This window comes from Monodon monoceros, unplaced genomic scaffold (genome assembly GCF_005190385.1).
Source record: "Monodon monoceros isolate NGI ecotype Baffin Bay Population unplaced genomic scaffold, NGI_Narwhal_1 Super_Scaffold_11, whole genome shotgun sequence".
NCBI lineage: Eukaryota > Metazoa > Chordata > Mammalia > Artiodactyla > Monodontidae > Monodon > Monodon monoceros.
In genome coordinates this window covers 54,503,026-54,520,684 of record NW_021703767.1, presented here as the reverse complement: position 1 = coordinate 54,520,684, position 17,659 = coordinate 54,503,026, and the positions used below count along the sequence as shown (strand labels likewise).

The 17,659-nt window shown below is 37.7% G+C and overlaps 1 protein-coding gene across 2 annotated transcripts in view; it reads right to left on the bottom strand.

Moving 5' to 3' along the window:
* BBX (BBX high mobility group box domain containing) overlaps nucleotides 1-17,659 on the bottom strand; it is a 278,665-nt gene that overhangs the window by 21,051 nt on the left and 239,955 nt on the right. For both annotated transcript variants that reach the window (XM_029215203.1, XM_029215204.1), the window contains 3 exons: nucleotides 11,871-12,879; nucleotides 10,714-10,852; nucleotides 6,834-6,982 (listed from right to left, as the gene is read on the bottom strand). In XM_029215203.1, the coding sequence (XP_029071036.1) occupies nucleotides 6,834-6,982; nucleotides 10,714-10,852; nucleotides 11,871-12,879 (1,297 nt within the window). The remainder of the gene's footprint in view (nucleotides 1-6,833; nucleotides 6,983-10,713; nucleotides 10,853-11,870; nucleotides 12,880-17,659) is intronic.

The window sequence follows — 17,659 nt, the reverse complement described above, 5'->3', positions numbered from 1 at the left end:
TCCTCTCTAATCTTTATCATTTCTTTTCTTCTACTTCCTTTAGGTTTAGTTTGTTCTTCTAACAGTGTCTCAAGACAGGTTATGTTATTGATTTGAGATCTTTCTTCTTCCTTAATATATGCATTTACACCTATAAATTCCCCTCTAAGCAATGCTCTGGCTGTATCCTACAAATTTTAGTATGCTGTGTTTTCATTTTATTCATCTCAAAGTATTTTCATATTTCCCTATTGATTTCTTCTTTGACTTATTGGTTATTTAGAGTGTGTTGCTTCATTTCCACATATTTTTGAGTTTTCTAAATTTTTTCCTGCTGTTCATTTTTAATTTCATTCCACTGTGGTCAGAAAACATAATTTGAATTATTTCAATCCTTTTAAATTTACTGGTTTGTTAAATGTCCCAGCATACTGTGTATTCTGGAGACTGTTCCATGTCCACCTGAGAAAAATGTATATGATGCTATTGTTGGGTGGAGCATTCTATATATATCTGTTAGGTCTAGCTGTTGTATAGTGTTCAAGTCTTCTCCTTCTTTGTTGATATTTGGCCTTCTTGTTCTATCAAAACTATTCTTTTTTCCATATCATTGCTTACCTTCTGATACATTATATACTTTTCTTATTGTTTAGGCTTGTTTATTCCTGGTAGTCCCACTAAAATGTAACCTCCTTGGCAGCAGGGTTCTTTGTTTTCATTCACAGATATATTCTACATGCCTAGAGTGGTGCTTAACACATGACTGATTCTCAACAATACTGTTGCATGCACAAATAAATAAAGCTCTTAAAACACTGATGGCATCAATAAAGAGCTCAAGAAATGACAGTTTTTGCTATTATTACTGATAACATAAAGGTGTACAAGTGTTTTTTGATGACTACACCAAGTCATCCTAAATAACCAATAGCAAATACTTCTGAATTGGGTGGTGGTGATCTGAAATGGAAACAGAAAACACTTCTTATTTGTTTTTTTGGGGAGGTGGGGGGGGAGTGAGCAAAAAGGGAAAGAAAATAAATTTAAGAAATACAAAGAAAATATATCATGTATACAATCTATACTAATATTATAGGTATTCTCTATAGTCCATTTGCAATTACTCATATGTATTTTATACAATCTAGGAAACTGCAGGCCAGGGCACATGAATGACAGATACACGGGTAATCACAGAACACAGAAGAAGAAGAAAGCAGAAAAACAATTCTGAGACTTCTCAGGACCATAAGGATCCTAGTGATTTACCCATAGGAAAATAATTTAATAATAATAAGCTATTGCCTCACAGGGAGAATGATTTCTGTGCTCATCACTGTGTATGAGGACAATGGGATAAGGAAGTGGTTCACAGAAGCAAACTGATTTGATGTATGGAATGGGTTAAGAAAGAAGAATAGAATATATATTTTCAGACCAAACCATACTCAGACAAATCTAAAAAGTATAATTTAAGGACAAAACTAAATATAGAGCTTGCCAATTTTAACATAAAAAAAGAACATCCAGGGTGGTTTAGTACATAGAAGAGCTCCTGTAAACTTATATTTTTAAACCACCTTGCTGCTAGCCATCCCCAAACTATAACTATAAAACAAATCTAAGCAAATGACAAGTTCAGATAAAAAAGAAAGTGACAAACTTGAAGGAGTAATAGATAAGATATGATGGTATTCACTGAAAAGCAGTAGTTTTAGAGTCAAGAAGTGAACAATTTGATTCCTGCCCACCAGGAATTTTTCCATAGTTAATTATTCTATTAACATAGAAATGTCCATGGAGGGAAAAGGTAGGAAGTCAAAAGCAGAGAAAAGAGTTTTAGAAGGAATCATTCAGAAAGCAAAGAACTGGCAACTGTCTTTCACTAAAACACCATCTCATGTTTCCATGCCATCTCATCTCATCTTCCTACCAAATTTCTTTAAAGACTGTATCAGCTTCCACTTCCTTATGACAAAATCACCTGTTGCTGGCATATAAACTAGCTTAGGACTCCGCTTACATTTTGGGGCTGGATGACCTGTGTTTTGAAGGTATCAAACTCTTTGGCACCCCAACTTCACAGCTGGGTAGAAAATAGCAGAGACAAACCACAATCTGAGAGGGTAAGAAGGGTGCCATAGAGACATTAACAATAACTTTTCCAAAACATTAATGTTGTTCATGGTTTGCTGAAAAATGGACATGTTTTGGCTGAGAAGTGTAGTGACATAGGAGCCATTTCAGTATTAGCATGGTATGAAAACTTTTCAAGGTCAGCAAGTAAGGTGAATTAAGTGAACCTTGCTCTGGAGAACTATTATAGGAAACAAGTGTTCGGCATAACTAGAATGGTGGTGGCTTAATGTCCAGTTTCTATAGTTTCATGTTTTTAAGCTATAAAAAGGGAAGGAGGTTTATTCTAAGACTAGGCTGTCATTTCTGTAATGAACACATAAGTGATGAATGACCAGTGAAACAACAAATTCCTTTGCAATAATTTATAGCAGAGCTTCCCTGGTGGCCTAGTGGTTAAGAATCTGCCTGCCAATGCAGAGGACATGGGTTCAAGCTCTGATTCGGGAAGATTCCACATGCCGGGGAGCAACTAAGCCCGTGCGCCACAACTACTGAGCCTGTGCTCTAGAGCCCGTGCTCTGCAGCAAGAGAAGCCACCGCAATGAGAAGCCCGTGCACTGCAATGAAGAGTAGCTCCTGTTCACTGCAACTAGAGAAAGCCCATGCGCAGCAACAAAGACCCAACACAGTCAAAAATAAATAAATTTATTAAAAAAATAATTTATACCGAAGTGTTCCCAGCTGCTTGGCATATGAATCTGTGGACTGGAGTAAGTTCAAGTAAACCAGCCACAATCAAGTTAGGATTCACTGAGGGGAAGGGGTCACCTTAGTGCACTAGACATACATGCCTTGTTTAAAAAAAAAACTCAGGATTATACTAGGTATAGCTTTTATACATGCAAATGTGCTGTCACCATGTTCAAGAAAATGTCTGGTGGCAGTGAAGACTCTCAGTTACATGCCGAAAAACAGAGTTCTGCCCAACCTGGAAGCTATCACTTCCTGATAGGAAAGGATGGCCTGGCTTTCATCACATTTAAGCTCTTGAGCACAGAAAGTATCCTCAGGTTGGCTCAAACCCAAACTGGGGTTTCTGTCCTCAGTCTTTTATTTTGTAAACATGCTTCTTTTATTCCACTGTGATTTTTAAAAGTCTCAAATCCTTAACCATCTGAAATTTCAATCTTGCAGTGTAAGTGTGAATTGGAAAAAAAAAATGAGAAAGACCAACAGTATGTTTGTTAATGGGCAAAAAACAATGTGAAAAGATAAAGAAATAAGGGAGGAGAAATTAAGTCAAGGGTCAAGCTCAGGCATAATTTAAACACTCTAAATTGAACTCAATTAACTTTTTCTCCATGACCCTACTTTGCTTAAAAATTACTATTTTACAGAGCACTCCGACTTCTGAAACTTTTGTAAAAAGTGCTTCATACATTAAGAGTAAATACACACTTAAAATAATGTGTCAAAACAAACCTCTTAAGAAGTTACAATTAAATTTAGATTTATAATTCAAAGCTTTCATTTGAATATATATAAGTAACTGTGGGAGAGAAACCAGAAAACACTATAGGAATGGGCTGCTTCAGCTGACCTGCATTGTGAGTTAGATGGATTGTAATTTCCTGGATAATTTGTTCTTAGAAGCAAAGGGAAATTCTATTCCTAAATCATCTATACACTAAGCCTACTATAATAACGTAGTCTGAGTCTCGCTGGAAGAAGGTGACAATTATTTTCATCCCTTTTTATTGTAAAGTTTCTGACAAGACCTATTACATAGACATAAGGGACAGGGCAGAGATAGTGGAGGGGACGATGGAAAAGGGGAAGACTACTTAGAAATACAGGTATAAATAAGAAGACCACTGGAAAAACAGAATTGTTAAGCCCAAGCAGGTACTATGATTTTGAGATATGTAACTATATAAATCATTTTCCTCTAGAAATTACATTTCATAAAAATTCTATACATATAACCTGGAGGAGCTAAAAAACTACCTAGTATAAGGCAGGGAAAAATTGTAGTAAGTGTTGAATAACAAATATAGGAGAAAATAAAATACAGACAAATGGCAAACTGTGGGAGAAAAAAATGGGGTTTCCTATGAATACTCGCTCCTTTACTAAAGAACTAATGATCTCACTCACAATGTTTGCTTTGAACGATTCATTATGTAAAGATGCAAAGGGTCTAGACTCCAAGAAAACAATCTCCTCTATCCTCTAAAGATCAGGCAATTACAGCACAGCTGGTATGATAATTTCATTAATAACTTGTAGGATAGTACACTGGCGCTGCTAATGCCAAATTACAATCAACCACAAATACTATTTCTTTAGTTTGCTAAATAGAGAATATATTATTTAATTTCTGCTTTATTTTAATCACATTTTGCTCCACAAGTCGGAATGCAGAGCAAAATCTAAAGCCTTGACAGACCTCCTACCTATGTAATTATTGATATACTGTATAAGAACCGGGGACTTTGTGGCTTGAGAGGCATAATGGAAGAGTTAAGGTGATATTGTATAAAGTATAATCCAAAACTCCCAAAAGCTATTTCATAGCAAAAGAAATACTGTTAATCTCAGCCGGGAGAGGAAAAACATATAACAGACAATCAAGACCCAAGAGCAGGTCTCGTGAAAATACATTCTAACTTCAGGGTTTTACAGCTTTACAAAGATAAATCTACTGTTACTGTCCCTGAAGGATAATTTGGCCAACTTTAGAGCTCTAAAATGAATGTCTCCAACTGCAAGGAGTGGAGGAAGAGAATACATCCTGTACAGCAATCAGTTAAGTTCCATTTTATTAGCTTGTCAGGTATTTATCAGCAACTTTAAATCCAAGAATTATGGGGCTGATGATACCTGGCATCTTTGGGCTCATGGACTACTTTACCTATTCCTAAATATCTCCAGGGCACAAGGACTGTCATTTCATTTGGCAATCTATTACAGTGCTCAGCTACCTACCTGTCAACAAGCTGCTTTATTTCTTTCCTATGTATCTTGGGAGATCTCAGAACAACCCTATTTTATTTTCCCAGATGAGCAGACTTGGTGATGCAACATTTCTTTTTTTAGTTCTTTATTCACTAGACTTGTTTTTATTAACCACAGCGGAAAGCCAAGCTAATTCTAAAATCACTTTTACATTCTTCCCTGCCTTTAATCATGAAGGGAGAATATTTTTCAACCTTTCAGATTCATCCTGAGATACAGGTCTCCTCAGTTGTTTCAATTCCAGTGTACAATGGGGGTTTTAGGTCTTGAGGGAAAAAGGTTTAGGTTTCTTCAGACATAATTTTTCCCTAGATATATATACCTTATATACTTCCCCAAATCCATGAAATTATATATCCTCATTAACATTATCTTTGATCATTATCCATGATTGCTAGATTTGGGCAAGATTTATGTAAAGATATATGTCATCATCTATCCATCTATCCAACTAAAAAACACACACACAAAAGAATTAATGTGATTTGCCATAAAGCAAGCAACAGGTAGCCTCTTTTACAGGGTAATTATGAGAAATCTACCAAATCCTGCTCAGAATTCGATCCTGGAAATAACAAAACCTTGGCCACACTAGCTCTTCATCTCTCCATTCACTACCCTTATAGGAGAGCTACCAAAAGAAGTCTTTCACATGTGTATGGAAAACTAGAGGTATATTTGCCCATCAACCTTTAGACCTAAAGTAAAATCAGAAGACGAGTTTCTCACTGGGAGCAATACTGTCATTTAGGGTAGGACAATTCTTCATTGTACTTGAATGTCCTGGGTGGGTTTGGATGTTTAGAACCCCAGCCACTGCACCACAAATGTAATGGTGGTCCCAGGTGTTGAGACCACTGAAAATGCACCCCCCCCCTCACTCTTTAAAACCCCTCTAAGGGGCTTCCCTGGTGGCGCAGTGGTTGAGAGTCCGCCTGCTGATGCAGGGGACATGGGTTCGTGCCCTGGTCCGGGAAGATCCCACATGCCGCGGAGCAGCTGGGCCCGTGAGCCATGGCTGCTGAGCCTGCACGTCCGGAGCCTGTGCTCCGCAACGGGAGAGGCCACAACAGTGAGAGGCCCGTGTACCGCAAAAATAAATAAATAAATAAAACCCCTCTAGGAACTACAGTGTTGCCCCTAATGAGTGCTGAGATCCACCCAAGTCACACTGATAATTTAAAAAGCTTCCTTGATATACACAGAGGAGAATCTGATATTCTTGAAAACACAGCATTTTTCTAAATTTAACAAAACCAATAAAAATTATATTGCCGGAGTATTACAGGGAGTTTTATTTTCATTTGATTCACACTGCCAGTAAAGAATAGAGACTCCCTATTAGGTGAATGGAAGGATTTCACTACCCCAGAGTCCAACCTGTTGCAGACAGACAGGGAACAGAAGAATTAGGCTCAGCCAGCAGTTTCTGCTCCAGAGAAGCTCAACATTCCCAATCTGAATTCTGGAGAGCAGGAGGTCGAAGACCATGTATAACACTTTCAAAAGAGCTACACACTTATGGGCAAATGTATAGGCTGAGATGCCAAAGGACAAAGGCTGAAGAGACTTAGGAAGGAAAGAAGAGAGAGAGAAGCAAGGCAGGAACCAAGATAATCTTGGAAAGCAACCTGAAATTCCAACTCGCTGCTTCAACTGTAAACCCAGTTACATTATCTAAAGGGAGCTGCAGACGCTGAGAAGAGGCTTCAGTTAGATTCTGACCACACTGCAGGAAAGTACAGCACACATCTAACCTTTGCTGGTTTTAGTCGGTTCTGAGGACATATTTCCAGTCTTCTTCTTTTTTCTTGGGACAGGTACACATTTCCGGTCAAATGTAACAGGACTATACTGAGGGAGGCTGTTGAATTTCTTTTCAAATTCTTCATCCAGCTTTGCTGAGCTAATAAAAGAGGGGAGGGGATAGAATCAATCAGCACATGATGTAAATATTTAAACAGAAAATGATCTAAGATATATTTAAAGATATTCATTTGAAAATGGGGTCCCTAAGAATTAGAGCATTATTAATAAATTCTGTGCAAGGACAAAAAACATCTTTTCAGAAATGCTTGAGATTTACCAACACAATTTTCTTCATAAACTCATACAACAGGTTATTACCTTAGAAAAGTAGAAACATTATATAAAAATACCAGAATACTTTTTAAAGTGGAGAATTTGCTGTTCTTTCCATTGGCGTGGGAATTTTTCATTAAGTTCAATACAAAGCATATTCCATCCAGACAAGTTTCTCATTCTAAAGATTCTCGTGTGTGTGTGTGTGTGTGTGTGTGTGTGTGTGTGTGTGTGTGTATGCAAGCTTACTGACAGTATGGTATATTGGTATTTTAGTAAGCTTAATTTAAAAAAATTATTGACTAGTACGTGATTAAAATATACACACACAAAGAAAATGCAAACAAATATTCTGAATATTAGAAAAAATTTCTGGGCAGTTGACCAGGATGAGGACAAGACACTCAATGAAAAAAGTAAAGCCAATTTTCAAAGAACACAACTGGCAGAGAGGCAACATTGCCTTAACGCAAACCACAAATGACTTCATAAATGCCACCAGCAAGCCACCAGCAAAGTTGGGAAATCCTTGGGTTGCTTTTGACTGTCTCTAAGTCCCCCTCACAGCAATGGCAGTATGCCTGCTGGATCCTAGGCTAGCTGCTGGCTTTCATTTATAGTGAGACTTATTAGCTAAGATGCAACCCAAACAGATGGGAGAAGCTGCAGAACTGCTGTGCTTGGTAGATGGAAAATGGAAAGCGTACTGAGAAGAGAGCAGCTTTGAGTACCAACTTACAAGAAGTTAACGTGTTAGGCTGCTACCTGAGGGATGTCCTTGAGGTGTGTCCACTTAAGACTATTCTCAGTTTTGGAGAAATGTACAGGAATTGGGAGCAGAGATAAGACAGTCAGATGACCATCAGAATGGCCAACTGAAAAAGGCCACTACTAAGTTCTAACAAAGCAGTGAAGGGTGGTGGGTGGGTGTGATGTTCCTCCCTTAATAAAACTGTCTTTTCTCATTTCGGTTAATAAATATTTATACTAATGGAAAATCAGATACTATCTGATACTATTCAGATGCTGTCAGAAAGCTATCTATAAGTCGTAAATTTTTCAGATACTCTGGATAACCAAAAGAAAAATACAAAAATGCAAGCTGTAACTCCTTAGGTCCCTTCTTTTTTCAACTAGAATAATTACCTATGTTTTTCGTGGAGAAGTCTATAAAAGTAGAACTGCCAATACTGAGTGAATTTTCCTTGGCTATAGTTAACTAAACAGGGAGCACACTTTCTGCAATAAAAAGGTTTAAAATGCTCATTTAGAAATCTCAGAGAAGACTGACAGGATCTGGCATTTTTCACTGCTCATGAACTACGTTGGCATGTTCCAAACAAAGCAAACCCAGATAGCCTGATTCTGATAGGCCAATTTGTATAGAAGGTAGAAGAGGAAAGATCAGAGTTTTATCACCGATTTAGCCTGCAGAAAACCACACTCCCAGTTAAATACATGTGGCTTCCTTAGAAATGATTAAAAGAAAAAAAAAAACCACCCCACATCCCAATCTCTTTTCAGGAACAGATTTTCAAAAGATTGTTTCACTTTTCTTCTTCCTCAAAGAAGACTGGTAAAAATCTCTCTCTCATAGCTTCAGCAGTTTTGAATGGAAGCACCAGAGAACTTTCTGCTGGGGAGCCTTCATGCCTGTTTAACTCCCCTGGCCTTCATATTGTTTGCAACAAGACCTGCTTCCTTCTCAGTTGGCAGACCCACAGGGCACTGGTAGTTCCAGGAGATATAGAGCACTGGTCCTGATGCTCAATTGTCACTTTTTAAGAAAATCATGCAAACACTTTTGTATTTGACAATGACAAATGTGAGTATTTTCATGTCATTCTTTAAGCATAATGTCAGCAAAACTAATTTGAACTACTTTGGACTTTTAAAAACATTAGAAACAAAATATATAAAATTATAAATATATCATCTCGATATATATAATATTGAGGAATCATCATCACAAGAAATAATTTCCACCCTCCCACTGTATGATGAGGGCCTTAAGATTAACCAGACCTTAAAGCACTGTAACGTCCAGTTGAAAAAGTACACTATCCCACAAAAAGAAATGCAAATATTTATGGATAAACCAAGTATAATACTCCCAAATGCATAAAATTTGCATGCCTCTAACATACTTATGAAAAAATATGGAAAATATATTAAAATGTACTTATTTCTAGTCAATGTATTCTTTTCAAAGTGGGCTAATGAGAAATCTCAAAGGAATTTTAAAGCAGTACAACTGAATATACAGATGATTTCTTGACCAAGATAAAGTACTGAATCTCCTAACAAAATGCTTTCTGTTAAGATTGGTATTAGGAGTCTGTTTTATATAATAAAAAATGAAATAATTCTTTTTTTTTTTTTTAGAGTTTTATTAATTAATTAATTTATTTTTGCTGTGTTGGGTCTTCGTTTCTGTGCGAGGGCTATCTCTTATTGTGGTAAGCAGGGGCCACTCTTCATCGCGGTGCGCAGGCCTCTCACTATCGTGGCTTCTCTTGTTGCAGAGCACAGGCTCCAGAAACGCAGGCTCAGTAGTTGTGGCTCATGGGCCTAGCTGCTCCGCGGCATGCGGGATCCTCCCAGACCAGGGCTTGAACCCATGTCCCCTGCATTAGCAGGGAGATTCTCAACCACTGCACCACCAGGGAAGCCCTTTTTTAAAATTTTATTTTATTTATTTATTTTTTTGTGGTACGCGGGCCTCTCACTGTTGTGGCCTCTCCCGTTGCGGAGCACAGGCTCTGGACGTGCAGGCTCAGTGGCCATGGCTCACGGGCCCAGCCACTCCGCGGCATGTGGGATCTTCCCAAACCGGGGCACGAACCCATGTCTCCTGCATTGGCAGGTGGACTCTCAACCACTGTGCCACCAGGGAAGCCCATAAAAAATAAAATAATTCTTAATGATTTTATCTTGATGTATGCTCTTTCTTGATACTGCATTTTAATACATAATTAATTGCTGAATATTCTCTGTATCAAGAGAATACTTAATCTAATATTTTAATCTCAGAGCATTAGAACATGGTTTACACAAAACAAAGTCAGAGGTAGAAACATAATTTTATCTACAGTTTCAGCTGTCATTATTTTATAAACATGTGCATAACCTTCAGAAATATTAAATGAAGTACATACAGTATGTAAAATTAGCAAAGTATAAACATACTTATATAATATCCATCATAAATTTCAGATGAGAAATGCATCCTGGAGATGTATTGTAAATGTAAAAACATATATAATGTAACGTCACTAATACAAGATGGACCTCCATTCAAACTCAGGCCTAAGTCTAAAACCTACACATTTTGTACTATACTTAAAACATGAATGACACTATCACTCACACAACCATGCGAACAGCAGGAATCATGCGATACACTTGATTTGTATTCCTTCATGTGCTTACTAAGATGGCAGGAGGTGCTGACTGGATACTCAAAGAACAAGCAGTTAGTGATCTGTTTACCTTGAAAATACCACCACATTTGGGGTCTGTGCTGTGTGTCTGACTGTGCTCACAGACACTTACCCAAGGAGAGAGTCTTCCTTTGGCTTTGTCTTCTTGAACTTCTTGCTTCCACTGGTCCCACTCTGGTTAAATGTCCAGCTTTCTTCATTCCAACACCCTTCGTGATCAGAGGAGTTTCCTTTTCCTGAGCTTCGTTTCCCTAAGGAAATTCAAAAGAAAGAGTGTGCTTGGTATATTGGGATGGAAGGGAAATCATCTTAGTTGCTTCACAAGTGATCTCTTGACCCCTTAGGTATCATTTGCATGATGCCATTTGTAACTATTTCAGATTCCTCAGAGTGATTCCTGATGAACGACCTTTAGTAACAGAACATGCAAAGAAGTAACTTACAGACTCTGAGATCCACAATCTCATCATAACAGGTGCTACATGGCTCATGAGACAGACTAACTATCAATACTACTAATTTTTCCATTAGATAATCAACCCGAGGTGTGGGAGCCCTTTTCTGGTATGCACTATTAATTCTAATTTCCCCAAGACTTACTGGAATGACATCCCTGGAGAACTATGTATTCTCAAGGATCTTCATTCAGGACTTGTTAGACCTATTTTCACACATCTCTATAGTTGGAATTTAGCTTGGCAACAGGTAGTCCCCTAGCCAGATACTATATTTTCAAATAGATGAATTTATATGAAACACTCTATGGAATAAAGGTATATATATTAACTGGTTTCTGGATACTGTTATGTTTTAAAGAGCTCTTCACTTCAACTACAGTTTTGATTACCTAGTGGGAAGGGCCAGATAAGTTATTTGCTTCTAGAGTCTACAGGTCAAGATTCTGCCAAACATATCTGCTTGTTTCAGAAAATTATTTCCATCAATTTTAAAAACCAGACTTAAGAGCTCTACACATGCAATACTGATCCTTTAAAACAAAAAGCCAGCCAACACCAGTAAAAAAAAGGTTGGAGTAACTTTGAACACTTATATTCTGAGAACCATGTACAAAGTGAATAGAAACTCCCCTTAATGCTGCTAAAAACATATAGGTAAAATGACAAATGTATATAAACTGTAAAGAATTGTACAAATGTAAAATATTATTTTGATACTATACTGTTCTTTACTGTGGTTCTTTTCAATACGTTTAAAGGAGAAATTCTGCTAGGTTTCCATGTTCTTTTCAGATTTAGAGAAGTCACTTACCTCTGTCAACATTAGCTCGCAGAGAGGTGAGCATACCCTCAGACACCAGGGTTTTATAAAGAGCACCTTTGCAAGACCTCTCGGATTTCCGGGAGCCACAAGTCTCTATTTTTCTGTGACAGTCACTGTCCTCAGGCTTGGCCTGTCCCGATAGGCTGGGTGGTAATGCATCCTCCGTAGGGGTCAATGGTTCTGCTTTTATACCCTCTGGCACCTCACCAGAAATGTTCTTGCTGGCAGAAATACTGATAAAATCTTGAGGTCTTGACTCTTTGGTGGTGTCTGAGGATTTCTCCTTTGACATTTTCTTCTCTCTTGATTTTACTTTCTTCTTTGGTGGCTTGGCATCCAAAATGCTTCCCTTGCCACTTGAGGACGTGCGGACCTTCTTGCGAGGGGTTTCTCCAAGCTTCTCGATGCCCCAGTCTCCCTTTGCAACAGCTTCAATGGTGTACATGACACTCTCGATATCAGATTCCGAGGACTGCCTCTTTTTGCAAGTCTTCTTGGGTGTGGATTTATCATTTCCATGTCGATCCATTTTGTTTTTCTTCTTTTTCTTTTTTAGCTTTTCTGGTTTGCTTAATGCTGTGGGATCCTCAATGATCATAATTCCATGAGGATGGCACATGTGATCCTTTCTACTGGGAACATCGCTTATTATGATCTTGCTACTGGCAGAGTAAGAAAAATCAGGGAAGTGACTACACTTTTGATCTTCCTCTAATTCTTCCTTTTTAATTTCTTTGGGAGCTTCCACTTTTATACCCATTATATCATCCATTCGCAGCTCCTCAAAATTTCTTAATTCCTTAGAATCTCTTACATTTTCCTTAGCTGATTTTTCAAATTCTGCTTCTTTCTGTAACCTGGCTTCATCTATTTTCTCCATTTTTATTTCTCTTTCTTCCTTGCCCTTCTCCAATTCTTTAATTCTTCCGCCATCTGATTCTTTTGCTTTTATTAGCTTTGATTCTTCCATTTTTACCCCCTCTGATGCCAGGCACATCTAAACAGTTAAACATGAGAGAACAAACAAAATACATTATTCTATACTTGAAACTAGCTTAAACTTTTAAATTACATCCTCTTAAAAAATAATCAAAACAAACTTCAAACTTTACAAGTCCACTTCTGCCAAAGTAACTTAAATTATTCAAATTAATAAAAGGCTTTGTAATATATTCATTCAACTCTAGAGGAGTATATACTCAAATTCTCACTTTCCAGCTTCTCATGAAGGTTTCCTCTGAAAACAAGATTTGGGAAAAGAAGCATGGGATCTAGAATTGAAAGACCTGAGTTTGAGTCTTAATTTTGCTACTTGCTAACTCTGCACCTAGGATGAGTCATTTCAATCCTCATTCCTCTGTTGTCTTTGTAAAATAAAACTGATAATAGTTGTCTCAGAGGATCCTGTGAGGTCTAAGTGAGATGATGCACATATGGCAGTACTTGGTAAATCATCCCTAAACTCTATTCAGATATTTACCTTTTCTTTTTTCTTGGGGAAATGAGAGAAATAGCAACAATTTCTATCTACCTGCTTAAAATTAGAAATGATAAGATGATTCACTAAAGAACTACAGAAGGTTTTGGTTAATGAACAAAACATTATAGGTCCACAAATGCTAAAAGATAACCTGAAAGATCACAAAAGCTCTGAAAAATAAGTGGGGGGTGGTTGTTTTTTTTTAAAACCCATTTGATGGCAAACTTGATCTGATCCAAACTTACCTGGCTGCAAATTCTGACCAGAACTATTATCTGACTTAATGTGACTATTCATGTTTTTGCTATTAAATCTCCATGAATTTGAATATATATTAGGGGAATTAATGGCATACTGTAAGATACACACACTGCATCATTTTCCCTAAAATCTGAAAAATTTGAGCCCCAAAACACATCTGTGAGCAATTCGGTTAAATTTTTAAACTCCCCAAATTTCACATATAGGACATTAAAGGAGAAACTCGCCATCTTCCTCTCCAGCAACTATGTACCTTGAAACTGCAATCTAAAAGCTATTTTCTAAAAGAGGAAATTACAGCTCATTGTAAAATTCATTTTCAGTACCTGGCTTTTCATTCATAAACACTCCCCGTAAGGCTCCCCGGTGCTAGGCTCAGTGGGGGACACTAAAGGTGCAAAGATCAGTAAGGTCTGTCCCATGATTCCTGACAGCTTCCACCCCAGCCCCCCAGCCCCTCGGAGGGATTCATCACGAGTCACTACAAGGCTGATGAAGCCAACGGCAGCAGAGGAATTCTTAACCATTACTCATTTTATCTACTCTGCACTGTCAATTTAGAGGAAAAAAGACTATTAGGGCTTGCTGAACCCCCCAAATCAAGTACATGAGTAGGAAACTGATCTGTTTTAAAAGAAAAATCACCATTTTATGGAATGGCAAGTTGTCAGAGATTGTTAACAGCTATAAAATTCATTTTTAAATGGATAATACATTGAATTAAACATCAGATACTATTTTACCTCATTTTTTCCCTTAGTACTTTCAGTATATCTCAAATCCTTCCGTGAGAATTATGTTATGATTAGTAAGTCTCGCAAGAAGCTGGAGAAGGGGCAGGAGGAGGCAGACAGTGCAAGGTTTTTTTTAAAAAATGAACATGACAAGAGTACCCAGCCCTTCAGGATCACTCACAGGGAAGATGTGTAATATCATGAATTCACAACAGAGCTGCCTTTGTCAGGAAATCATGTAAGTTAACTTTTAGACCTCAGCAAGTAGTTATGAAGACTGAGAACTTCCCTTTATTAAACCTAACCAGAAAAAAGATCAAAGCAAAACGTTAAATTAATTCTGAAACACTGGGATACATATCATCTTCCCTGCATGCTTTATTCTCAGGGGAGATTTGCTGTTTTTGTATCAATTTTGGAATAATTTTTATTTTCCTTTCTCAATTATCCTAGTCCTTCATGAATCTAACTATCCCATGTGGGGAGAAAGACTATGCTAGAAGAAGGCTAGAAAGGCATCCTCAAGGTGAATTTTATAGTTTTCAATCACTATCACTCTGGTGGCCTTTAATAAGTCACTTTAGGGACCTTTGCCACACAAGCACTGATTTTGCCAACGGTTTGCATTTGCACAGGTTCATCTTAGCAAACCCAATAACACTTTGCAAACTCTATTCTCAGCTTCAATGTATTTCAGAACAATTCTCCTCATCACCCCTGATAGGATTCCACAGCTAGGAATGAAATGGAACAAATGCAGACATTCTCTCTGGGGACATATTCTGGGAAACAGCATAATATTTCTTGGGAAGGTAATTACCCCGAACACTAGTCATGCTTTACTTCCTTGTTTCAGGCTCTTAAAGTTTTTTCATAAATAGAGCATGTTAATTCTAAATTATAAGAAAAACAATTACATGGCTGGAAGTTAAACTATAAAAATAAAACTAATAACTACAAATCACAATTCTCACTAACCAAACCCCAATAAACACAATAAATAACCAAATAAAAATAAAATAATAAAATAAAAATAAATAACACAATAAACCAAATAAACACAAATCAAACTCTCAGAGTTGGGTGTCACTCTAGACTTACCTAATTATCTTATCTAATGTTATCTAATTTAACATTCTTCCTAATGTAGCAATTCATTTTATTATAAAATTCCTGTGAGTTATACAACTTTTTGCACAAAGACAGTGACCATATTAGAGGGCAATGCTGTTTGAAAATTTTAAAATATTGAGCAAAAATCTATAAATCCTATCAGTCCTGGTTGTACCCTGAAGCCACTTAATCTACTCCTTCTCTCATGTGACAGACTTTTAAATCCTAGAAGATAGACTTTATGTTCCCGTGAGTCTCTTCCCCTGGAATAACTGCTCATTATATGTAAAGGCTTCCCAACCTTTCAAAAGTTGGGTCCCTCTTATCCAGATGCAGTATGGTTGTCCTGAAGTGAGAATGGACTTTATTGAAATAAGCTGGGTTTCTGTGCAAGCACCATACTTGCTTGCCTAAGGCCACACAGTGAGCTAGGCAGGTAGCTTATACCCGAACCCATATGAGGATATAAAGGCTGAGAAATCGTAACAGTACGTCATCCTCCGCTGAGTTGTTGCCAGGCAAAAGTAAACAAATGTGTGCAAATAAAACTCATAAATGACATAAAGCTTGTAAGCGCTGGAAAACAATGATGTTTCGATTTAGCAGTATTTTAGATTAAGTTCCTAGCCTTCCTGTAATACTCTAGATGAAAAGTGGAGCTATTTGTCAGTTGATAAGGACACTAATCTTCTAATGAGAACCAAAGATGAACTTGCCCCACTGTTTTTATTTTTAATTCATTTTTACTGGAGTATAGTTGCTTTACAATGTTGGGTTAGTTTCTGCTGTACAGCAAAGTGAATCAGCTATACATATACATATATCCTCTCTTTTTTGGATTCCTTCCCATTTAAGTCACCCCAGAGCATTGGGTAGAGTTCCCCGTGCTATACAGTAGGTTCTCATTAGTTACCTATTTTATACATAGTAGTGTATATGTCAATCCCAGTCTCCCAATTCATCCCACCTCCCCTCCTCCTTGGTATCCATACATTTGTTCTCTATGTCTGTGTCTCTATTTCTGCTTTGCAAATAAGACCATCTATACCATTTTTCTAGATTCCACATATATGCGTTAATATATGATATCCCACCTGTTTTTAAAAAAAACAGGTCAAAACTTCCGGCTTGCATTGGGCTTGTGGTCAATTAAAATCCTGGATTACCCACATACTATGCTGGGAAGCTTGGTCTCTCCCATTCTGTATCTTTATACTTTTTGTAACTAGATGCAAGAGTTTCCATTTTTCCTTACAAAGTATATCTTTTCAAAATTTGAGTTAAATTACCTTCCAGCTTTGTGTTATAGACACATTTGATAAAGTTGCTTTTTACATCTTTGTCTAAATCTTTGGTAATAAAGTTGAGTAGGTCATGATCAAGGACAGAGCGTTCTGGCAAACCTCTAGAGCCCTTTCATCAGGTTGATTTGAACATTAATAAGCTCCAGCAATCTAAGAATGTTTAATAATCCAGTCTAAACTCCCCCCCATTTTGTTTACAAGGACATCATAAGATGTCTGTCAGAAGTTTTGCTGAAATCTGGGTACAGTATGCCATTAGCATTCTCTTAGCCTATTTTATAAGCATACAAAATAAAGGATGAGGATGGCTTGTGCACCAGTCAGGGTGTAACTACGTAAACAGAAACAACTTAAAGCATATCTAGCCAAGGAAATTTAATGCAGGGAATAAATTAATTACACAGGTCATGAAGAACTGGGATACCAGAACAGGAGGTCGTGAGGTAACCCAGGGATTAGCAACAGCAGGAAGGCACAGTAGGGACAAATGGTGGAAGGAGCGTTACGAAGCCCAGGGGCTAGGTCCCTGGTGGAAGATAGACCTGTGGTGGGCCAATCTGGAGGGAGCTGGATACATGGACGAGATGATGCCTTTGCTTACTCCCACCCCCTCCTCACCCCTTCCTTACACATCCCAGCCTCTCTCTTCCTCCCATCCCCTAATCTTCTGCCAGTGTCTCCCACTGGCTGAACCCAGCTAGAAATCAGGGGACACAGGAACCCAGGAAAGGCAGTCTGCAGCCACCTGGGATATAAGCCAGCATACAGGGTACAGAGATTCTGGGGAAGCACATTAGACAATAACTTTGGGGGGTGGGGGGAGACTTCAATAATTCCCAGTTTTCATCTTCTTTTCTATGAGTTCAAACATGATTAAAAATAATT